Below are 25,429 nucleotides of genomic sequence, written 5' to 3'. Positions count from 1 at the left end.
GACCGCAAAGCGATTGTGTCACTACCATTAGTCTAAGGTAATAAAGCATTGCATACTACCCGGCTGTTGCAGCAGTTGTAGTGGTTGTTTTTAACAGCTTCGTTGGACATGCAAGTAATATCTTTTTTTTTTTTTTTCTGGTTCGCGGAGCATGCACTTGCCCTGTGTCGCATAGCTGCATCGAAAACCGACGAGGAGCAGCGCATGCTGGAATCGCCCAACTTCCGGCTACCCGGGAGAAATGGAAACTTACAGCCTGCAGGCCGTCTACAGGCAGCGACGGCGTTGCCTTGCGCGTGCCGAACCAGATATAGCTTCTATGCAATCGGGGAGAAGATGAACGAACGAGTCATAATTCACTTTTTTATAGTGTCGCACAGTATTTGTGAGCACCGTTTTATGTGACTAAGACCACGCAATGCCAGCGTAACGGCTGTGACTAAAGGGAGAGAAGAAAACCATTCTGCCACACCGTACCGCGATCGCAACGACAAAAACTTTCTCGCAGCTAGAATAAGTGACCGCGGCCTCCGGGGGCATCGTTGGGCCAGAATTCAGCTCTGGGACATAGTCGACGTTGTCACCAGCGCAGCTCTGTTCCCCCTGCCAACAGGAGAACAATTCTGAGACAGCAAAACGCTGTCAGACAAAATGCTTACGGCTATAGCGTCCCCGCCGCTCACAAAACGTTCGGAGCAGAGCGATGGAGCTGTCGCCACCCTTCACTTGCCGACAGATAGCAACAACCCGTTATTTCCGTCGCTTCCTATTCCAATCGTATACGATGAAACTTGTGTCCGGCGTTGCTTCAGCTGGCAGACCAGGCATCACATTATTTTGATAGGGCAGCACGCAGCTGCAGAAGTCAAAAGCGAAACCATATGGCGAAACGCTGGCGCAGTATATAGCAGACGATTTTCCGGAAGCCGGAAGTTCGTCATGTCGCCATCTTTTGAACACTACCTATAGACCAGAACACGCTAGTCTCGACCGGCCACCATCTTCCCTGAGCTGCCAAGACGCGTTTGCGTGCTGTAGCGTGTGCGTGTTACGGAGTGTTCAATGTGTAAATATGTCTGTGCCCGCAACATCCAAGTACAGAACATCATCGGGGCGTCACTGCGTCATATATGGATGTGCAAATAACCAGCGAAAACGAAGCCGATTGCAGAGCACCGTTTGCGGCGAACACGATGCAAGTCGAGAGCTGTGTCGCTGTGGCATATTCAGTCGTTTTGTCTCTGCATGTGTGTATCTGTGCGTGTCTCTCTATGCCTACGTGTCTGTCTACGGGCCTCGATTACACAAAGGCCTGAGGTGCGCTTCGTACAGCCACAGAACTCCGCGCCTGATTCACAAGTAAATGCCGCGAAAGTGTTCGCACCGCTACAAAGTTCTGACGCTTATGACAATCAAACTCACGCGTAACAGATTGAATTCCGTGCACTGGCGTTAGTGGCCACGAAATTTCGCAATACCTTTCAGCAACTATTCGAAACCTTTACGTATGAAAGCTGGTTTGTGTTGCTTATCGTAACTACTGGGCAGAGGGTAAGAGCGGCGATGTTTGTTAAAAAAGTATGCATACATTGCACAGTAGATCCGACGCGGTTGAACTAATGTTAATTCATTCTTCCGCCGTCCCGAAACAAAAAAACGGACACATCTGGGCATCCGCGCACGTGCGCTACGCTTACTCGAACCTACGGCATGCCGCCTGTTTCCAAGGTTTTTCCAGGCACTACAACGCGGAGGTAAAGTATATCGCGTACTGCAAGGCTTTTAATAGTTCATGACGTATTGTAAGACGTGCAAATCAGAGTGGAATAGCCGCGGAACCAATGTTTCCGCATGCAAAGGTATCGCGGACTTACCCGAACGATCCGATCCGTCTGCGGACCTTGCGCTTGCCACAGCCATTCCGATTTGCAGCACAACCTTGCCGAGACGCAGTAGTTCACTAACTAAATTCGCTAGCTGAAATTCACCATCCCGTTTCCTTCGTGAGAACTTCAAAGAAATGTCAAAGCGCAAGCGGCGCCTGCGGTCGCCTCGCTTGGAGCCGTTGGAGCAGCAGGTGGCGCCACCGCGCCTTGAAAATGGCGCCACATAATTTTTTTCTTTGTTCGGGTCATAGAGTTACTATGTTCGGGTGTATAACCAGTGGCGGCGTCTGGATTTCTTCAGCGGCACTGGATGGTTTTCCTTTTGTCGACCGCTACGTGCTACTCTATTTCGCTGCGCTAAACGGAATGTTCATAATTTGTTCCATTTCTCCCTGGCGGGCATTAAAGCGACTTGGCGTGTTCTTTCTCCTGTGAAATGCACCGTAGGAATCAATGTTCGTACGATACTCATATCGCAAGTGCACTTCTCCGCACACCTTTGCTTAGTGGTGCAGTATAACGGAAGGAAATCGATCAGTAGGTGGGTACGACTTTCACCGTGAGCGGTACTTCCGCGGTGTACGCGCCGAACTAAACTGCGGGCTTCCTGGAGGCTCGTGCTATTCGAAAATGAGCAGCCGGGCGTAGGTTTGCTGGGAGAGAGAGTAAAACATCTTTATTAATAATATTTGAATGGTGAAAGCAGTGTGGGAGGAACCCTCAGTCCAGAGTCCCTAAGATGATTCTGGCGATGTTTCGAGCCCGTTGTCCAGGGTCCCTAAGATGATTCCGGCGATGTTTCGAGCCCGTTGTATCACAGCTCGGCGGACCTCGGGAGGTCCGTCGCGGAGGGCATCGTCCCACAGCTCTTTGTTGCGTAGGGGGTAAAGGAGAGTTGGCGAGGGAGGAAAGAGCTTTGCAGTGCACTCAATCGTGACGTGGAAGATTGTGGGCGAGCTGCCACCGCCTGGGCAACGATCTGCATAACAGTGTGGGTAGAATTTATTGAGAGAGACAAGATTTGGAAAAGTTGCGGTTTGTAACTGACGTAATGCCACTGCTTCCTCCCGCGAGAAGGACGGCGGTGGTGCGGCGTGGGTGCGACGAATGCGTGTATAATGACGGAGTATGTCTTTTTAACGGAGCAAGGGATCCCCCCACTCTGAACTAGTCGCCTCACAACGCCGAGTCGCCCGGAGGGAAGTTTGCTGGGAAATGCTTTAGCGGAATGGAGCCATTAGTTTTGCAGTCCCGAGCAGCGGCTTATGGGTATAAAAATATCATTCGGGTGCGTCGGAGTGGCCGTGCAGAAAGAAATTTAAGTTTAACTGACGGGTCGTCGTACTTGCATCCTTGTGCGTTCAACAGGATCGCGGCGGACACCGCTAGTTTTTTTTTTTTTTTTTTGCTTCTTTTTTTTAACCGCATGTTCCACCCGTTGATGTCATGTCGATAGCGTTAGTTCATGTCTTTGTACGTCATTCCGGCTTCTTTTTTTTTTTTTTTTTTTAACAGCGAAGCTGTCTATGGATAGGATCCCGGGATTTTTTCGCGTTCGTGGCGTCGACAGAAAATCCAGTGGGCCGATCCCGGCGGCAGCGCAGGGCCAGGAGCAATGGCTCGTACCCCCGTAAGGCAGAGGCGTGAAGCGAATATGCAGCACGGCTTTCGTTTCAATACCAAACGCAAAAATAAATAAAGCAGTCCAACCACGTGATTGATGACGAGCCAGTGGGCGCACTTCCGCATTGATCGACGTACGTTGCCGCCAATCCCTCGCCGGTGGTCGTTGTCGCAGACTTTTACGCAGACACCTCAAAAACCTGTAACAAATCAGTAGTTCACCCACTTCGTGGAAGAGTTTGGCATCGGTTACTTCAGCGATCTGATTCAACCAACTACCGTACACGGGCCATGCATCGATCTAACTTTGGCAAAAAAAAAAACATTTCTTGAATAAGAACGGAAGACATGCGTGTGTATCATAGCGACCACAAAGTAGTTATCGCAATAATGTCAAAGTAATAAATAAGATAAAGGTTTCGTAAGATGCATTGAAACAGGTGTCTGTGTCATATATCACTTTGAAGAGCGATGTGCATGCGTATAATGGGCCCCACATCGTGGAATCAATGTTTGACAAGTTGCCCTACATATCACAAGTTGCGCAATATATCCACAGCTTCGCTGACCAACCAGCTTCACAAGAGTGTATTGGCGGTGATTCTCTCTTTTTTTTTTTTTTTTTTTGATTTAGTAAGCATAGGCAGAAGCGTGGGGTGGGGGGTTCAATACCACAAAACAAATTTCTTTGACAACCTCCCGCCTACCTCCCAGCCTAAAAGAAAGATTAGGAACAGATATTAAGAATTAGAGATGCATAAAAGGGAAAGGTTGAATGTGAAAGTGGGTGTCAGTTGCTGGTGGCGGCCCTAAATAGGGACGGGGGGTGCGAATACTGGATTTGGTTTAGGTATCTCGAAGATGTCCCTCGCGCGATAATTTGACCGCACTTTCTACGACCTGCACCGATCCTTAGTATGTCTGTCTCCCTGTCCGTCAATCACTTAATCGACCAGTCACTCGCGCAATGTCAAAAAAAAGAAGAAAAAGAAATTGCACTGACTCGTCAGAGTCCGTTTTCTTTTATTCTTTTCTTTTTTCGCATTGCTTACACAAACCAGAGTTTAGCGGGCCTTGTCAGTCGTGGATAAAACATAGACGTCAAATATATATATACGTCAAAAACATGCGCTAATATGTCTTCCGACAGAGTCCGGTATATTTATGAATATTATTCGCATTGCACGTGCATTGCAATACATTTGCCCGGAGGGGAAATGTGCAAGAAATGTAGTATGTGTGATACTGATAGTTCAGATATTGAAGATTACAACGCAGAAATGAAGTACAGGATATATTGATCATCGGCGGATGATTTTCCTTACCTGCGTATGTAACGTTCATAAAGTCGAACATATTTAAGTGTTTGAAGGACTGCTTCATGCTTAAAAAACGTGACCAATAGCTGATAGCTAAAATGGTATTACGTGTCGCACGTAACACCTGACAGCATATATATTTTTTTTTTTTTTCGAGTGACAAAGCATTAGGTAGTCCAAAATCAAGAAAGGGGCTGACAGATGGAATAGCACACTGAGGTATAAAGTTTGTAAACAGGGATAAGGTGCCTCAGAAAGGCTGGCCAACGTTTCGATAGGAGGACCTATCTTCGTCAAAGGCGGCCTCGTCATCCTCGGCATGTTAGTTTTAAAGGTTTAGTGCAGTGACGTCACGTACGGGTGTTGTCGCTGGCGGCTGGTTTTAAAGGGAGAGACTTCAGAGGAAACGAGCGCTGTCGTCCGACGTCTGTGAGCTTCGTTCCCAAGACGAGGGGACAAGAGCGGGAGAGTGGGAACGCGGGGAGAAAAGAAAAGGAAGAAAAGCAGAGAAAAGAAAAAAAGGGCCAGGGCGACAAGACAAAAAGAGAGAGAAAAAGAACAAGAAAGAAAAAATGTTAAAGAAAGACGGGGGTCTGGGAGCGCGTTGGGGAGGCGAGAGGTTAGGAAGCATTCAGGGGTGTCGTTGGCGGCATGTTCTTGTGGCATTAGAAGAGCCGGTCAGGCGGTCAGTGCGCGAGTAACACAAAAGACAAAAAAAAAAACAAGAGTTGAAAGAGTGACTTGAGTAGCATAGCAGCAATACGTCGAGTAATTTCGAAGTAGTTAAGATGGCGACGAGGAGTCTGCGGTGCAATGTATAGTGTACTAGAATAATGTCATTATTCTAGTACACTATAGTGCAATGTATGGGGTGACTGAAAGGCAGCGGAGTCTTTCAACGGGCATTGCCCTAGTCGCTCAACGTAGGTGTCGTTACGACGGCATCCAGAAATAGCGATACCCTGGGTTGAGGCACCGAAAAAGGGCATATTGACTTCGGAATGTGTTGATGAGGGCGTTTAAAAAAATATTAAAAGAAAAAAAAGAAGGGAAAAGAGAGAGGGAGGAACCGAAACCGGAATAACAACCAGGAGGGTGACGTGCGCAGAAGCGGGCGCGGGCAAGTGTGCATGGGAGAAGGGGGTCGTACAGTTGGTATAGACGTAAAAACCTGAAGGAGTATATTAAATTGAGTAGTAGGCAGGAAAAAATGTTCGAAGCACTTAGGTAGGGCATGTACGGGGCCGTTTCCGTCCCTCCGTTTAACATTCCTCCCGTGGCAACAGCTTGCATTTAATTATTACTTATTCATCTTTAATTAGCTATTTAATCGCATTTCCGCTTCCATGCGGGCTCCATAGGTCACGTAATAAAAATGACGTAATGCCGCAAATTTTTCACAACGTGCTATATACAACACATTTCCGTGCCCTGCCCTTCGCTCGCGATCCTCCTCCGGACAGCCATCTGCGAATAAACACGACGGCGGTCGCGGGCAAACTGGAGGTACCGTACGGTCCCTTACTGTTACTTTTTAATAATAAACACCATGCAAACGTGTCAAGCGGACAACTGACGCATGCAGGGCGTGCGGACGCAGAGCCGCATTAAAGCACTCTATGGTCTAGGTGGCGACACTGAGAAACGGTCGTACGTCAAATCAACGCTTCTGCTACCCCCCGCGGTAGCCTTTTACGGCTGTGGCATTGCTCGAATTCGCAGGTTCAATCCCGACCGCGTCATCCACACTTCGACAGAAGTGCAACGAAAAGAACGCTAGTGCACTTAGATTTATGCGCACGTTAAAGAACACCGGGGTGTCAAAATTAATCCCGAGTTGGCCTGCCTCGTAGTCCGACTGTGGTTTCGGTACGTACATCCCCGTAATTCAATTAACGTTTCACACTTCTGCCACGATACGACACGTCATGTGAGGCAATGATAATGCTCAACCCTCTCTTTGAGATTATGAACGATGGCGCACAACAACGCATCCAGCAAACATGTCCGGCTGTGTATTTTGCGTACTGCGCAGACAATCAGCTGTGATGCACTCAAGGTAACGGTACTCGGACGTAGCTGAAGGGTTTTCCAGAAAAAATTGAGTGAACATCTGTACATAATGGTTTTCAACCCTCCGAATTCGAATATCGCATCGAAATTGAGCGAAAGAAAGCGCAAACAGATCTTATTTCGACGAAAAGTGCAGCAGCTGACTCGGGGCAGCTCGCGCGTCTCGTTTCCGCCTGTGATTGGTCGGGCGCCTCGTGACGTCAACAATGGTGTTCGTCCCATGTGTTCGTCCGAACCGACCGCTGCCGCTATACATGAAGCACGCTGCAAAGTAGTTTGGTGCTGTTTTGCCGAGACGGTAATGGAAAATTTCGAAAGCTTGAGTTTCTCTGAGGAGTTCGGCGTTACTCCCCACATGCACGAGGGCGATTGCGAAGAGCTTGCCTCTCGAAGAAGTAAAAGATGTGGGTGCAAGGAGTGCTTTCGACGCGAACTAAAGCACTGCTCTTTGGTGAGTGTTTCTTGCAAAGCTGCATTCGGCGATCTATAGTCGGATACAACTTTAGAAAAAAGGGGAGGCCCCGCCCAGATGACCGAAGCGCGACAGCCGATTGCCTCCGCGACTAATATAATCCCACTAAAAAAAATTGTGCTTCTGAAACGCGCAATTCTCGGCATAAATAAATACTTTTGTATTTTGCTGACTGGTTTAGTAGAGCTCTCGTGTGCAACAGCACATGCCGGATCGCGACAGAAACATAACCCCGTGCCTTCCACAACGCTGCGCCTCGTCTGCTCTTTAGCTTCATTGCGCAACTGACAAAAGTAGAAAGAGCAGCTCTGCATGGCTCTTGCGCTTGTTTACATGTACATGGCACATTTACTACTCCTTTTCCGAGCTTAAAATGAATCCGTTGCTATTGAACAAGTACTTATATAGAACAATGCATTTATCGCAACCATTACAAACCTGGGGCGTGAATACTCGAGGCAGGAAATGGTACAAAAATGCTTCATTCATCGTTTTAAATAAGCACTCTTGGTGTTAAATAGCATAAAATTTATATTTTTTTGGTTTTGAGTTTTCACAAATTTTTTCCTTCTCACCTTTTTTTTTTTTTTTTGCAAGCCTGCAATCTTGTCTGTGCGCGCAAGGCATTCCGTGCGAGTTTTCAGACATGGAGCCCAGCGAGGTGACATCGAAATGCGATTCTTTGTTGCCGAACGAGCCTTGTGTCGTCTCGATGTTCACAACACCAAGGAACCTCGACAAGAACAAGAGTGGCCACATTCAGAACAGCGATTCACACAATATGATCCTCCACACACAGCGTGGAGGCCACGGCCAAGTTTGTCGCCGAGATGGTCAGTGTCAGCGAAAGCACAGTGTTCAAGGTGAGGAGGGAGGTCAAAGCGTCGCATATTTCGGGTGGCAAACTGTCAACGCCCCTCGGAAGCGCCCATGAAATGTGGAGAAAAGAAGACGCAGCACGAAGTACGACAGCTTCACGTTGTGCACGCTGAGGTCATGTGTGCACGATTTCTTTCACCGCAACGAGATACCGATGGTCGAGAAGATAACTAACGAGTTCTCGAAGCGTATGGATCTCCCATCACTGAAGCGCTGTACTGTGCGTCGCCTGCTTGTCGAGACCGGATCCAAGCACGAGAAGAGGTGCTGCAATTCGCTGCTTATTATACTGCTTATCAACCGGGATGACATTGCTGAATGGCGGAATCGCTACCTTCGTGACGTGGAGCACTACCGGGCAGAAGGCCGAAAGATCTTTTTCCTGGACAAGACATGGGTAACGGTGGGACACACTCGGTCCATCGTGTGGACGGACACCGTGGTGCAGAAGAGCGGACGCCTATACGCTCAAGCAATGGCCTGTCGACGAGTCTGAAACAGCCTTCTGGAAAAGGCCAGCGCCTGATTGTGACGCACATTGGCAGCGAGGATGGCTTCGTTGACGGCTGCTTGGATATATTCCGAGGCCAAAATACAGGTGACTACCACGAAGAAATGGATGGCAATCGCTTCGAGGGATGGTTTAATGACGTTCTGCAGAAGTTGCCTGCTGGTAGTGTCATTGTGTTGGACAATGTACCTTACCATTCCCAGCGAGAAGAGAAATTGCCAACGACAGCTTGGAAGAAGGAAAAAATACAGGAGTGGCTCAAAAGCAAAAACATCGCCTACAGCGAAAGGATGGTTAAAAAGCAGCTGCTTGAGTTGGTAGCATCTGTAAAGCCACGCTTTCTGAGCAACATCGTAGACAATGCAGCTGAAAGGGCCGGTTTCATTGTACTCGGGCTCCCACCGTACCACTGCGAATTTAATCCTGTCGAGCTCGTGTGGGCAAAGGTGAAAAATGGTATCACTGCGGACAACAGACTTCAAGCTGTTCACGGTCAAAGATGTCTTGAGGGAAAAAAGTCAAGCACGTAACGACGAAATACTGGAGGAAGAACTCACCACATGATGGACCTGGAGGCAAAGTTCAGGCTTGATATGTCTGGAAGTGACCACATCCAACCCATCATCATCCAACTGGGTGAATATGACAGTGAAGAAAGCGACTCCGACTGCGAGCTGTCCGGCATTGAGCCACTTGATGAAGCCTAACAGCTTCTTTTAACGAAAGAACAGCCCTTATTAGGGCGACCAAAGTTTTGCCAGTGGGTTCGCAGCAGCCAAGCATTGTCCCATTACATTTCTAATAAATAAGCAGTTCATTTGGTGACATATTCCTTTTAATGGAAGCTCAATTCTGAAAAAGCAACCTCCTGCACAGATCATGCTCAATATGAGTATTGGCATGGAAACATGCTGAAATGCAGGAAAATCTGAATGCAAATACAGTTATTAACACTGAATAACTATGTGGGGCCCAAAATGCTCATTCGGGCAGCCACTGTCCAGCTTCACACAAAAAAGCAGTAGTCAACGTGAAATTGACAGCCACTCTTAGTAGCCTGCACTCGAAAGCACATTCATGTGGTTGCATTGTTTATTTTGGTTATCTGGCTCACACAAATACTGTGAATAAGAGAACAGTTATAAAGCATCATTGGCATTAGTGAGGCCCAAAGTGCTCACTAGGGCAGCCATTCTAGAGTTGACGGGCCCTATGGTGAAGCAGCAGCAGCCAAGGCGAAATTGACCGCCAATCTTGGCAGCCTGCGTGTCGAAAGAAAAACAATAGCAGCCGTGTCACAGCCATCGTCAAGTTTACATGCCCCTGAAAGCCAATACATGCAGCCAAGTAACAACAAAAACACACCGTCGGCTCGGTTTACTCCACTGCACAGTCATTTAATTTCATAAATCCACCTGAACAAATAAGTGCGATGCAGAGCAAAATGTCCCTGTTAGGCAGCCTGCTTTCACGTAGTTGTGCTGCCCCTACTGTTTTTTCCAGCCTGTTGAGATGAATAATGCCAATGTCAGAAGGCCCAAAATACTCTATTGGGCAGCCACCGACGAGCATGACGGGCCCTGTGATGAAATAACAGTAGTCGGGGCACGCTTGAAAGGTACCTTTGGCATCTGCACTTCAAAGCGCAGCCATGTGGTAGCCATTGTAGGCGAAACAGCAGTAGTCAACGCGAAATTGACCGCCACTTTTAGCAGTTTGCATGCGAAAGCACATTCATATGGTCGCATTCTTTATATCGGTTACATGGCTCAGGCAAGTAATGCGAATAAGAGAACAATTATCAAACATCATTAGCCTAGTGAGACCCAGAAAACTCATTTGGGTAGCTATTAATAGCAGTAGTCGAGGGCACGCTTGAAAGGCACCGTTTGCAGTCTGCACATCAAATCAGTCAAGCTGTCGCCACTGTTGGTGAAACGGCAGCAGTCAGTGCAAAAATGAAAGCCACTGTTGGCAGCTTGCATGCAAAAACACATTCATGTGGTGGCATTGTTTATTTTGGCTACCTGGCCCAGGCAAGTAATGCAAATAAGAGAACAATTATCAAACATTAGCTAAGTGAGGCCCATAAAACTCATTTGGGTAGCTGTTAATAGCAGTAGTCGAGGGCACGCTTGAAAGGCACCGTTTGCAGTCTACACATCAAATCACAGTCGCACCGCAGCCATTGTTGTATTCGTTTACCTGACCAGGCAAGTAACACCAAATGTAAACACAATTATTCACCCTGAATAACTCTGCTAGCATTGTTTGTACTAAAAAATGCCGAGTAAAGTTGAATGTGTTTTATTGAGGCAATTATTTAATTCACAAGCCATCAGCATGGCGATCGACGGCCAGGTTCAGACAATGACATTGGTCAAGAAATAAAAGGTGAAAGTTGCAAAAGCTCTCAGTGTACTGCTTTCCTGGGCTCCATTTACTGAAAAATGTCTTTGTAACGATGAAAGCGTCAGACAGGAAATGATACCCCACTGCACAATGTTATTCGTGTTGAAACTTTTTACCATCATAGGTGATGGGCAGCGAAACCATCTGCTTACTAAGACTGAATGCATGAAAAATGCAACAGCATAGCAAGGTGTTGTTTCGCAATATGCAGCCTTTCATGTGCACTTCTGGCGAGCTGCCACATGCACCAATGCATAAATACAAACAGTGGTAAGAGGCAAAGTTACTGTGTAACCCACATAACGCTTTTAAGAAAATGTATCTGTAAACCTTTGTTTTCATAGGCGATCAAAATTTGGTTTGAGCAAGTTGGTTAATCACACTGCAGCAACCACAAAAGAAGCAAGAACGGAAAACACAGCGAGTAGGCAGATTGAGAAGACGAGGTAGACCAGTGAGAAAAGTTTTAATGAGATGGAAGAGGCCAGCCCTGCAGTGTACAGGAGTTAGTGCTTTGAATGAGAGCGGTTAACGAAAATGTGTAAAAAGACTTTGCTGAAAGAAAACTAGCAAAAACAAATGCTAAGATAAAATAAAAGGACAGAAATAAGAGTAAGCACAAACACGCATGGAAGCAGGCACGTATTCACACACAAACGCGAAAACTAAGGAAATCTCAAATATAAAGAAATGTGGGAAATAAAAAGATTTGACAAACACAAGAAAACATACATTTACAGACGCGGGTAGAGCTATTATAGGAGCGGGTTCACAAGCTGATGTGCCTACCTTCTCGTATGTCTTCTTTTAAATCGTTCTCTTAACACTGTCTTGGGAATCTTTAATTGCAACATATCACAAGAATCGAAAAGCAGTGCAAAGCTATGTTGTGGAAAACGATATTGAGCGCTGGCAACACATCTTATGCGTGACTGTGCCACAGCACGCATTCTACAGCTTGTGCGCGCGGTGAGCACTTGTGGAAAGCAATCAATCGACGGTGCAACACAACACTTGAAGCTAAACATTTTGACAGAATTGCCTGTCTGGTTGGGAAATTGATTAGGACTTGAGACTGACTCCAACCAAATAACTGAATTCAGTTATTTGGTTGGAGTCAGTCTCAAGTCCTACACCATGCTTGAACACCGCCGTTAGATGCTCGGCTATCTCACTGCTGACAGCGTTCGTTCACGCTAAGTTGACGGCGACAAATCTTTGCGTTGGAAGCTTCTTTTGCAAATATTTTCTGTTGAGACGCTCGTAGGTTTGTTTCATGCGCGCACGCTTTTCTCATTTCTCATGAGAATGGTTTTGCTCCATCACTTCACCCCGTCCGACAAGAAACACAGCGATACAGTACACGAACACACCTGCCGCTGACAGTAGGCACCAGACTTTGGCAAACTTTTCTCGTGAAATATTGCACATATCCAGCACTTGTGCACAAATTACCGTTTACACTGTGTACACAATGTATACCTCACACATTGGAAACCGAAATTTGTGCACAAATATTTGATATGTGCAATCTTTTGCGCGACCGCAAGCGTGCGGTACGGCTTGCAGCAATGGGCGGCTCGAGTGCAAACAGGCCCTAAAGGCGGCGAATTCCGTCAGCTACGTGAGACGGGCGGTTTCTTGCCATTTATTCTATGGTTTCTTGCTGTGCGCGAGAGAAGGGGGAGCGTAGTGTCCTGGCGTGTGCTGGCTTTCCAGCACATGCAAACTCTACACTTGCACTGCGTTATGGTAGCTGTATGCAGGCTGTTTTACAACACACGTGCAAATAGAAAATTCGTGGCGCTTTGCGACGAAACCTGCGTCAAGGGTGGGAGATAAACATGCACTTTCCGTTCAGCGTGCTAACACGAAGGAGCTAGCAGTAAATCAAAATGCAGGTTTGGGCGAATTCGTGTATTCATAAGGCTTTCCAACACCAGTTATCATCCGTCCATCCACACCCGTCCCGTCTTGGTGTTCGTTCCTCCTATATTTTCGCGTTGTGTTTAGAAAGCCTGCTAGTAGCAAGTCGTCCTCTCTCATACTGTGGTCATATACAGCAACTGCGCAGGCCAAATCACAGGTCTGGCTGTGGCAAACCTGCTGTGCGCTCAATAATGTATCAAGCTAAGGTGCACTTTGTAATTTGTTACTAGTTCTTTGCATGTGTTCATGAATGCAAATGCTTTTTTGGTAGCTCAGTGATGCCATTTTAAACACACTTCACTCTTAATATGTGTTCGTGCCATCACTGTACCCCAATGAACAGGACTGCTGCTGCTGTCAAGAAATTAACGAAATCACTCAAAAGCAGAAGCATGCACAATGCATCACAAGGTCATGAAAATTTGAAGACTTGTCTGAACAGGACTGTGCTTGAAGTGGCACTGGTGCAGCAAGGTACCACTTTATCAGGAAAAGGTGACAAAGATTCCACAAACAGGTGAGATTTGATATAGATCAGATATGTGCTGTAATATAATTTACTTTCACATCCACAGGCAGTTGAGATATGCTGCATATCGGCAATTTGCATGGCTCATATGGAGAAGAATGGGCAAGCACAAGAGGCACATTCTGCCAAATTGTGTCCTGTGTGCTATCCGGAAGAAATACCCACCTCAAAATGGAGTGTACACAGGGTTCAAACATTTTTCAAGCTGTGTCGGAGTATTTAAACATGTGTTAGTAAAGAAACTGAATCGCTGCATGCACCGCTCTTGACATTATGAACCACTTTTGCATCACTTGCCATGTGACTTTACAACTTTCATGCATGTAGTAAAAGCTTTTGGCACAATAAGTAAAAAGTGAATTTGGAAGCACATATGCATTTTATTCGGTGTCATTTTATCTGGTTGCCACACACGTAAAATAGAAAAACAGCCAATCCTAGCATACACAAACACATATGTATAAAGTTATATGGATGTCGTTAAGCTGTCGCAAAGGTAGTTTGTCATGCACTGTGTCACGAGTCCACAATGGCTTGTTTTAGGCGCAAGCCAGCTTTTCATATTGTTGGCATTCTCGCTACATTTTGCTACAAGACCATTTATATCTAACTACTTGTTGAATCTTGTTCTCCGCCTGTTTACGAGCTCTTCCATTGATGCTTTAGGAAAGTGGCTGCCGAGAGACGGCAGAATCTTCGCATTTGTGGCCATTCTCGTCCGTAACACTGTCGCAGCATCCAGCATAACCACATCCGGTAGTCTCTTCACATAGCCTGCATTAGGATTTCACAAAACAATGTGTGTGTGCACAAATAAAGCGTAATACCATCAGCTTACCACGTGTGGGTTGCTCCGTTACAGGACAGGCAACCGCATTGCCTCCTGTGGCTTTCGGGTATTTCACAATCCACCTAGAAGTGCCATCCTGTGTGCGTGCCTGCCTTCTCTCACTGTTCCCATGGCAGTGCGTGGCTGCTAACCGAGTCCTGGAACAGTTACATTTAATCATTTTGTCACTTCGGGCCATTGAATCGTGAAACAAGTTGATACAGCCAAGAGATGCAGGAAACAACATACAAAGTAGAAACAGTGATTGTTAATTAAACAAACTACAGCCAGGCAAAGCAATCTGTAGGCCATGGCTTGGACTCCAAAAGCAGCCAAGCAATGACAAACCTGCTCCTAACAAATACTTGAACATTGTAATGAACATTGTGGCATCAGTGTAGTCATCAACAATTCCCTTATTACAGCCCATAAATTATTCCACTTACTGAAAGAAAGCATGCAGCTGGGGCACACTGAAAAAGGCATGCTAAATTTAATAGAGCATACATACCTATAGAAACACCACAAGGCTTTGTCTGTGCTGCCTTTGATTTGACTTTTCTTTTCATGTTCACCTGTGATGCCTTAGAGCAGTTTGCAGGCCGCACGATGACTTGAACGCACTTGTCACCTTTATGGGAGATCAGTGCTGGTTCTTGGGCATCATCTACTAGTGGCAAGTTTCTTGTAGAGCAGTCTTCAGTGCAAGCCATGTCGCCTAACAGTTCAGTAGGAACCTGAAAATGCAAAAAACATATGCTACTCTTGCTGCAAACAGGACAAAGGAAAGTGCACTTCAATACAAGTAAAATCTTTCCGTGTCTTGAAAAAATTACTTCAACGCTCGCTTTATGGCACAGATGAATTTTGCAGCTGCATTGCAAATCACACATGCCATTTCTAGGCAAAGAGGCACCATCTATATATATGTTAGCTTCTCCATACTTGTATTCATTTGGGCAGCTAGAATAGGCTTTAATGATTGCCATATAGCTAAAAAGTCTGCTCCCAGACCTCTGTGACACGTCTTTTGAAGGTTATGAAACATTTGAAGGAAGGAGGCTACGTAGACTATCCTACTCCTCCGTGTTCATAAAGGAGATGTCTCTTGCATTGTGGTTTCCCTCATTTTCATTTTTAAATGCGCCACTCGATGCTACAGGCTTTTCTTATGTTTTATTTGCCGGGAGCCGGGAGCCTTCTCGAGGCAGACGCTTTCTCGGCGCTCCGAGGACAAAGAAAAAATTGGCTGAAGGCTTAGCTTGGTTAAGCCTGGAAGATTGCGAAAGCAATACCCTTGGCTGCGCCTTGTTATTCAAGCGCTCCTCCTTCTCTTGGGCTCTCTGCTTTCGTCTCGCCTCGTTGCATTCTCCCTTCTTGGCTGCATACTGCATTCTTCTTTTAGCAAGCCGCTCTACTCTCTGTTCCAGCGTTTCTTCAGCACGGCACTTTCTTCTCTTGAAGTTGTAGCGTTCTATACTATTCATAGATGCAGCATCGTCACCATTTGAAGCATCCATGATAGTCTCTTCGGCATTAAGAGCGTCCATGAAACTTGTCTCCGAACCACTGGTTGTCTCCATGGTTTCGCTACCGTTACCACCACTCATTAAACTTGGCCCTGAACTTGTAGATGCACCCGCATCAAGCGATGTTGATTGGCGTGCTCGCCACGCTGCTGCATACGCACGTTGTTTAGCTCGCCGTTCTTCTCATTCTTCTTCTGTTTCTTCAGCAAGGCGCCGTCGCTTGGCCGCAGCAGATCATTCCAGCCACGCCTTGTACACATCATCCGACATAGCGCAAGGCAGCGCGCCGACCACTACGAGGAGCCGAGCTGTAGCCCCATTTATCCTCCTAGCGTGACGTCACACCAGCGAGCACCCTCTCTCGGTAGCGCCGCAGCAGCGGCGCGCAAGGCTTCGCCTCCACCATCGATGCCGCGAGCTGGGGCCCTGTCTCTCGGTCTGGCGTGACGTCACAAGGACACGTGACGCGCAGCTGTGTGAAGGTTGTTTCACATGCTGCGACTGCAACGACGAACATCGGTGCTGTCGCACGCGTCGCAATGCGATTTTTAGAGGGCTCATTTCACATGATTGCGATTTTAACCATTTTAACAATGCGACTGGTGCGACGCCCAGGGTTGCTTACAGCCAGGTTTCATGGCACACGCTGCATAATTATTTTATTGTAGTGAATAAAACGTTTACACTATAATATTATTGACTTATCTTGATTAGAAGCAAATAATATGTACGTTTACTAATTTAAAAACGTTACGAAGTTGTCGTGTCAGCCCAACAAGATCCTCGCGCTACCCATGCTCGGCGTCAGCTTCTGGAGAAATGATGCGTGTATATTGCCCGTCATTGCGCATATGTGGTGCCTGCTCCTAGCCATATTCTAACGCCAAACGCAACAAGAAGCACCAACCCGAACGCCCGCGTGTGCCCCTGAACGAAGCCTCAAACGATCTGTGTGATTACGACGTGGAATGAGAATTGTGTTGTGAAATTCAACCTTAGCGCTAGCCTGGTTCGTCCATCGCTGTGCTTGCGCTGCGAATATATATATGGGAGCCCTCTCTAAATATTTCTAAAGGCGCAAAAGCCGGCGCATCAAATGTTTCGAGCAGTTACCGTCACTTTTGTAGAAACCTGTACGTTGTAACATAGCATTCTAAAAGACACGCTTCTCGTCCACTTTGTTGTCCCGTGTCTCGCGCTGGTAGTATACTCGGAACTTCTAACAAGAAGACCATATCAATACGCGCTATTCATAATGCAGGATCGTAGGCCCACGGCAGGCGCACTTGCCGTAGAATTTTTCAGCTTTATGCTCAGCCTCGCACGGCTCTCACGGTTAGCCTGTTTTGTGGAAATAAATATTATTATTATATTATTAGTGTTATTAGATATTATAGTTTAATCACTGTAATTTATAGCAATCATCCAGATTTCTTAAGCTAATTGCACAGTTAACCTGTATTAGATCAACATTGTTACGACATGCTTATGGAAGTCATTTCAAGCTAGATTGCTCAGCCAGAGAAAGTACAAATGCAAGCCTCAATGTTTATTCCAATTTGGTATTCCTAAACAGATTCTATTGGTAGAATTTTATGCCTGCTTGCATTTCCTGCAATTCAATGTTCAGAGCTGGAAAAACTGATTCCTTTTCTTGCTGTCGAAAGGCTGCTTCAATGTCGATAGCAAGCTATAATTATTCATTTCGAAAGTGTTAAGCAATGACTATATGTCTAAACTTATCAATGCGTTTTTGTTCCACAAACACAATTAAGTTTTCTCTCTCCCCCTCATTGACAGCCACGGAATGAAACCGTTCACTTTCATAAGTATCAGGATGCAAACATTCTGGAGTTTGTCCTGAGCATTTGTCTGCATCCTATAGTGTGCATGTTTGTATCAAGTTCTGGTGTTACAATCGCAGTGATCTACACATATTGTTATATTGCAACAAACAAATTTATTTCACTTTGTTTTCAAATCTACAATGTGCCCATGCAGTAACGACTGCATTAATAAGCAAAAAAGAAAACTGCAGATTCAGCGTACGTGTTGGAATCTATGCGAAGTGAAGTTTTTGTCAAGAGGTCAATTAAATGCTGTTAAAGTAACTGCGATATATACAATTTGTTTTATTTTCAACAATCCAACATGGCATTTTTTGCAAGGTTTGCTTATGCACCGCATAGGTCACAACCTTAATGTCATGTAATCTTTATGCATTACACTGTTCACAAACCATACCGAAACGCAAACGGCAGTTAATGTAGATGCACGCTGCGACACGTCAACGCAGTGACGTTTGTTGAGCAAGGAATGGTGCGAGGTGTATGCAGATGAATGAATGACGTGCTTATGTACTTATTTATTTATATACCTTGCAGGCTGCAAGGTTGGAGTATTATGCAAGGGGGAAGAAAAAAGTTGTTACAAAAGGAAGAAGGGCACAACATTAAGAAAAAAGCCAGCAAGAAAAGCAATACCAATACATTGCACCAACTAGCCCAATGTGTTTTACTGGCACAACATTATGCAATACTTAACAAACAATAACAGAAAAAGTTACTGCCCATGCACCCTGTACAGACGGTAAACCAGCGAAGCTGAAATGTGCGGCCCCGGTGTTTATCGCTGGGTTAATTCCAATGGTTTATTCAAGCCTTTCTATATTATTGGTTATGTCTGGGTTTCTTAATGAGGTTATGCACATGTTTGGCTTGGGTTTATCACATTGTTTATTTGGAATGCCACACATTGCATTTTGCAAGATCACCATCATGGAAAGTGCAATGAGTGGTTCATTGTGTTAATCCAGCGGGTCCATCAAAGTCTTTCTGAATTATGTTACGCACTTGTGTTTTGTAATGCGTTAATCATAATGTTTATGACTCAGTTATGCACTGTAGTTACGAAGTGACACACCGGGGCTGCACATTTCATTTAATTAAATACAGGGACACATTTTGGACCTATTGGGAAGTCAGAGAGAGACTGCTGCACGCGCGCTCTGCTGCTAGAGAAACGACATCACTATCGGTTTAGCCAATGGCCCACCACACCTTTGCTGCGAGATAATAATGACATCATGACCTTGTCTTAACCCCATCCCCCTCTGTGTCCCTTCCCTGCAATAATACGCAAATAAATGTACGTTTGAAATGCATAAGCATTTCTAAGTCTACCCAACAAGAAATGTCTCCGTCCATCATGCAAGACGAAGCAATAGCTCACACCCCCTTAAACAATGGCTCACACCCCTACACTAGGGTTTTTGGGATCGGACCATGAGTGTTTCGCCTATAGGCATATACAGCTTCACTGTGAAAAGAATGAACACCTTTCTGCTAGAGACCAAGACAATCATGAGGTGTATGAACAAAGGAAAGTTTATTGAACATGCTGAGTAAATGCTGGTCGACAAGCAATAAATCGAATTTACACAAAAAGCAGAAGCAAGATCTGATGCGTGTCCAAATAGATCCCAACAGGAAACGCATCCATCTCTGAAAGTGTAACAGCGGCCATGCTGACACAAGATTCTCCCAGTGTATTTGCATCTACAGCATCCATAATTTCTATAGGCAGCCGATCTCCACAGAATGCTAGCTTCTTCCTCTACAATGCACTCTCCACATCTGAGCGTGCATTGTAGAGGAAAAAGCTAGCATTCTGTACAGATCGGCTGCCTAGAGAAATTACGGAAGCTGTAGATCTAAAAATGCTGGGTTCATCTTGTCAGCATGGCCTCCGTTAGAAAAGGATGCATTTCCTGTCAGGAAACAAACATTAATTTTTTGCTTCTCCTTTTTGTGTACGGTTTATTTCCAGCCATCATTTACTCAGTGTGTACATTAAACTTTGGGTTGTTAGATCATCTCGGCTTTCTTGTTCGTCCTATGTGTTCTCTGGTGCCGTTTGCAGCCCGTCTATTCTTTATTTTATTAGACTGCAACAAGTAACTTTAATTGCCCTTATGATGCTTCTGTGTACCTTATAAAATCTTTTATTTGGCCGATGTAGCAAGAATGTATAGTGTAAAGCAGTAAGAACAGGGTACGCTCATTGCTAATTAAAAGGTTTATTGTCAAAATGCAGTGATCTATAAAGGTTACCAGAAAGTAGTACAGCAATAAAACTTGATAAAAACTAGTGCTTGATGAAACCAAACATAAAAACCGGAAAGGGAGAAAATACATAAAGATATACAAGTCCAGGGAAAAGAAACATTGCGATCACCAAGTGTGCATGTAGCTACCTTCCAGGAAACTCATTTTTTTCCCAATGGCATGGAACTGGAAGAATGTGCTTGCATAAGCAAGCTGTCAGTCTGTCTATTGGAATAACAACAGTGTTTCTTGAAAGGTGCTGGCATGCAGGATTGGCAATTGTAATGATTTTTTCCTGCACTTGGAATTTTTCTCTATTTTCTTTCTGTAGCATTTTTAGTTATGTTTGGCTGCATCAAGCACCAATTTTTATCTATCCTTCAAAGATGTCTTTCTTTTTCTGGGGAAAACTCGGGGAAGGCAGGAGATGGAAATTCAAGACGATGAGCAACATGAGAACAAGGTGAAAGTAGGAGCCAACGTTTCCACACGTGGACCTTGAAGAAGACAAGTCCACTTGTCGAAACGTTGGCTCCTGCTTTCACCTTGTTCTCGTTTTGCTCATCGTCCTTTTTTTTTCTGGTAATTTATATAACTCGCCACATTTTTACAAATGAACCTCAGTTGAAAGTTAGTCCTCATCCATATCTAGTGTCATCCTGTTGATACCGCTTCATGCTATGCACTCTTGCAACATTGTGTGTGTGTGTGTGTGTGTGTGTGTGTGTGTGTGTGTGTGTGTGTGTGTGTGTGTGTGTGTGTGTGTGTGTGTGTGTGTGTGTGTGTGTGCACACGCGTGGATTTGGATGTGAGATCGGGCCCTTGGGCAGAGGTATCATTCTTCTCCTGTGCAGCCTTATGAATTCATTACCTATAGTGCAACAGAAATCCGATGGACAGGAACGAAGTGAACACACAGAGCGCTTCGTTCTTGTCTGTTGTCTATCTGTTGCACTTTAGTTAATAATGAATACACACTAACTCATCTAGTTTTCAGTTATGTCAGGCTTATAAGCCCGCTTGTGTCCTAGAATATCTGCATGGCTATGTATCCTGTAATTTAATTTCTGGCCATGTGCTCGCAAGTCGCGTGTCAGTCTCCTGATTTTCCTGACAATCCTGTGTGATGTGCAGGCCCAGACAGTTTCTGGTGAATCCAGGCAGGGTGTTGTGCAGGGTGTAATCTGCACAAGTGCTGCTTTGATTGCTTTCAGTTCAGCTTTTCTAGGTGTAGGATGACCTGGAATGGCACTCACTTATATGGGGTTTAGTTTTATGTAGTGTCATACTACTTTACACTGCTATTGCTATGCCATATGTGCCTTATGTTTGCTTGCATCTTCATGATTAGCAACCTCCTCTGTGTATTTGGCAGTTGCATATAGTCTCCTGGCCTAATTGTTTGCCCCCATATTCCACAGTATGGGCCTGTTGTGTTTCAAGTTCAGGTACTCCCGAGGTTGTGTTTCTGAAGGGAGGGGTAGTCGTCTTTGCATCTCATATGCTAGCTGGCATAGTATCTTGGGTCGAGGTTCTGAGCTCTTGAGACAAAGAATTTGTGCTGCAGGCTGCAACTCTACTCTGTCTAGGTGCTTGTTCGTTAGCTCTTTCTCATAGAGGTCTTCAAGCATGGTAAAGTTGGAAAGACCTGTTATTACTACCCAATGCCTGTATTCGATGAGTTGTCTTTTTTGTGTGCTGCTGGTAATTCATACCGTACCATACCTTGGACACAAGCACAGCATCTGCGATTTTCTATAGTATCCACTCGTCCACCCCCATTATTTCGAGATTATTCTTTTTACCAGGTGTGGAAGTTGCATCCAGGCATTGCATAATTGTTTCACCCACGTGCTGGCTCTGCCGTCATGGGCTTACACTAGCTGAGCATTTGTGGATGTTGACTTGCGGGCATATTTGTCCAGCTATGTGGATCACAATGTGCAATCTGGGGTAGTTCTTGATTCTAGTCTTTATTTTTTTTTCGACGTTGATATGAGCTGACTTATCAGAAAGCGAGAGGCCATACTGGCCAAGAAAGTCTGCAGTGTTGTCGAGGGCTTGTTGCATCATTCTTGATTTCTGTATAAGATAGCTTTCCCATAGACTGTAATACACCATAGGCTGTAGTGTCTCTTGTAGTATGCCCTTGTTTTTGGTGTGTGTGGGCCAAATGTACCTCCAACTATCACCTGGAATTTTCTGTCTTTCAGAAAGTTACTGTTTAAGTGCTCTACCAGAAATGTTTTTGCTCATTGTTCCTCTTATTAGAGCAGCATGAGGTACTGCTGTTAAAAGCCTCTTCACTCTCTTCATTCTTTCATAAGCCGTATTACACAATGTCCTGCAATAAAGTTTCTGCTGCTTATGGCCCACTCATATCTGCCAGAAGGGCCAACTCTTGAAAAAGGTTTTCTTTGTGCTATGTGTGCGATGTAGTATGAGCATTCATGCCTTCACATTTATACATCTGTAGAACCAGCTTCCTGACAGAGTACTTGCTATACCTGATCATGCTTATTTGTGCAGTGCTGTTGAACAATACATATTGATGCAATGAATATTTACACGCTCGAATTATCACGAAAGATGGTTGTTTTACAATTCCGCCCTTTGCTTTCTATTGGTGTTAGATTTTGCATAAGCATGCCCCCCTATGCAATAGTATTTTGAAGTGTAAGGGTTCAATAAAAGGTGATGAACTAAATCTAAGTGCAAGAGCTTTTTTTTTCACCTATGACTCCCATCGAAATGCGACTTCCATGGCTGGCAAATCAACCCCTCCCCTTGTGTTAGCAGCAGAATGCTAAAGGCGCAGTGGCAGGTGAACAAATTAAGGAACAATATTTCTGTCTATAATTTTTTTTTTTGCCTGTATGTGAGTAAAGTTTGGAATAAGTTTGTCATGGCAAAAAATCCCAGTTTGTGGTCTTTTAGTGAATAAACCACATATTGTGCATAGTTGAAATGCAAAAATTTGTGCTAAAATCCTCGGGTGATATATGTTCTTGCAAGTAGCATGATATTTCATTACTTATAAAGATAGTAATCGCAGCGGATATCGTTATATGGGTTTACACACTAATATATGTGATCACAAACTTATTAGAAACTTACTAGAAACATGTAAAGCCTGTTTCACATGATGCGATTTTCGTCGCACCGGAAGTGCGATTTCCGTCGTTTGCGATGAAAATCGCAGTCGCAGTGCCGACCCCCCGATTTTCGGCTGCGACCAACCGGTTGGTCGCACAGTCGCACCGATCGCTGCGATTTTCCGTAGAAATTGCGCAGAGAGCTGTCAATGGAGCTATTTCGCCTGTTTGTTTTGGAAAATGGCGTCTCGCACGACAAGTGCAATGCGCGGAAACGTGGATCGTCGAATTCGGTACGTACGCGAAGGGAGAATAAAAAACTTGTACCGCATATTCGATTCTCCCATTTATGTACGTTTGTTGACACGCTACGCAGCAAATAAAGTGCATTTTTACATTTGCTTCGTACGCCTTTGCGAGTTGTCAGTGCTAGGAGGTGTTCGATCCCCAGCAGACGACGAGGTCGTCACAATTTTCTTTTGTTGAGTAGCATGCAAAAATCGCGCTTACGGAGCAGCTTGAATTATTTCAACCTCGGCAAGGGCAAATGACAAGACAGCAAAATACCCGAAGTTTCAACGTTGCGCTGAATGCGGTACCGTTCAGTTGCATTTTCTTGTCGGTTTTCAAGCATGGATTTCCCGATGCATCTTGAAAGCTTATCTTGCCTCTTATTAAATTTGACAAAGCGAAAGTGTAGGCTATTGTAATGAATTTGCTACGATAGCATTAAATCCGTGGCTTGAATACAACATTACATGCACGTTAAGTTGCACCTCTTCTCTGGATAATTTTTTTCTTGCACAGAAACCAATAAACATTGACTATGTTGTGGACTTTGTATCCTTACTGCATCTGTATGAACACTTGCTCTGCAAGGTAATTAACTGTACAGCTAGTAGATTAAGTAAATTGCTTGCTATAGTGGCACAGTGACAACGTACCCTCCTGTACAATCATGTAGAACTCGTGCAACAATGCGAAAAGCAGGCAAACGGCCTTTTCTTGTGGGGATAAAACAGTATAAAACGACACGCTGAAGAAAAGTAAATCAAAACTGTGCAGTGAAGTCAGCCAGTACAAGCAGTTCTTGCACGTTCACAGCTGATCAAGTGTGCAGTAAGGATCGAGGTGCCACGACCACCGATGGGCCGAAAGTGCGAGCAGTATTGCTTTCGCAATAAAAAGCATTGTCGCAATCAGTAGTTTACACGTAGTAAACTAAACTGAACAACGGTTCGCGCGGTCAGGTTCTTACCTCAAGCTTCTTTCTTTGCGCGAAAGCTGGCCTTGACGAGCTCCTTGTGTACACGAACACTGACGGAACTGCTCCGGGCCTTAGTCGAGCCGACTTGATTGGCAAACCCAACGCACGCATTATTGATAAATTCTGGTAGTAATCGTCGTCACGGAAGTGGTTGGAGCACAGCACTGTTGTTCTTGAGGGCTTGAAATTCTTTCGCCTCACAGCAGCCTCCCACTTAGTTGCAAGCTTCTTGTCTTGCGGGAAGCAATGGAAGACAACATCGTCGCGGCCGCTGGTGCTCGTGCAACCGTAGGCTGCACAGAAAGCCGGCATGATCGGCCCACCACTTCAATTGATGCTGCGCACGTTGACTATACCACTCTACATAAACGCAAACACACCAACAAAGGAATGCAGGGTCGATCGAAGCAGATTATCACGGCACGCTAGCAGAAACAAGCACGGTCAAGCACATTCGCGGAGACTGCGCAGGAACGAAACACCATTGTTGACGTCACTACGCCGCGGTTTCCGGTCACCACTAGCATCGTCAGGATAGTCTATGGAACGCCCGCGGTTGGAGTTGTGGCTGCAGCGCACCTACTGCGAGCAGCGACAGAATGCAGGGCGGGTTGGGGCTGGTTCGGCCGCTGTAAATTACGCAGTGGCGGGCTTTCTGCGCGAGATAGCAGGATCGTTGCTCCTTAGAAAAACCGTTACAGCCAAGACCTCAATGTTCGTGTTCTCCTTCCTTCTGCAACATTGAGTGAAGAGCCGCGCGTGCTGATGAAATGACATTTCACTGCTTGCATCTGGAAGTGAGCTCTAAAAACAGAAACCCTCTTTAAACATTTTTATTGCCTGATATTTCTAATGCGATGCTTGCACGTTATATGTCAGCGATTCCAAATTGGCGGTGTTCGAATCCACGTTAAATAGTGACGCTCTCTGAATTTAAAATGCTGATCTTAAAGGCTACGCTTTTGCTGGT

The 25,429-nt window shown here is 45.3% G+C and overlaps 1 protein-coding gene across 1 annotated transcript; it reads right to left on the bottom strand.

Annotated features, from left to right (window-relative positions):
- Positions 1-9,837: 9,837 nt before the first annotated feature.
- LOC126533895 (THAP domain-containing protein 1-like) lies at positions 9,838-25,229 on the bottom strand. Its single transcript, XM_072289312.1, has 4 exons — positions 24,451-25,229; positions 14,974-15,199; positions 14,472-14,620; positions 9,838-14,407 (listed from the first exon to the last, which is right to left on the bottom strand). The coding sequence occupies exons 1-3, from the start codon at positions 24,769-24,771 to the stop codon at positions 14,610-14,612; spliced, it is 558 nt and encodes a 185-aa protein (XP_072145413.1). The 5' UTR covers positions 24,772-25,229; the 3' UTR covers positions 9,838-14,407; positions 14,472-14,609.
- Positions 25,230-25,429: the final 200 nt, after the last annotated feature.

Source organism: Dermacentor andersoni, chromosome 7 (assembly GCF_023375885.2).
Source record: "Dermacentor andersoni chromosome 7, qqDerAnde1_hic_scaffold, whole genome shotgun sequence".
NCBI classification, from domain to species: domain Eukaryota; kingdom Metazoa; phylum Arthropoda; class Arachnida; order Ixodida; family Ixodidae; genus Dermacentor; species Dermacentor andersoni.
Note: the sequence above shows the minus strand (reverse complement) of the source record. Positions and strands in the feature narration are given on the sequence as shown.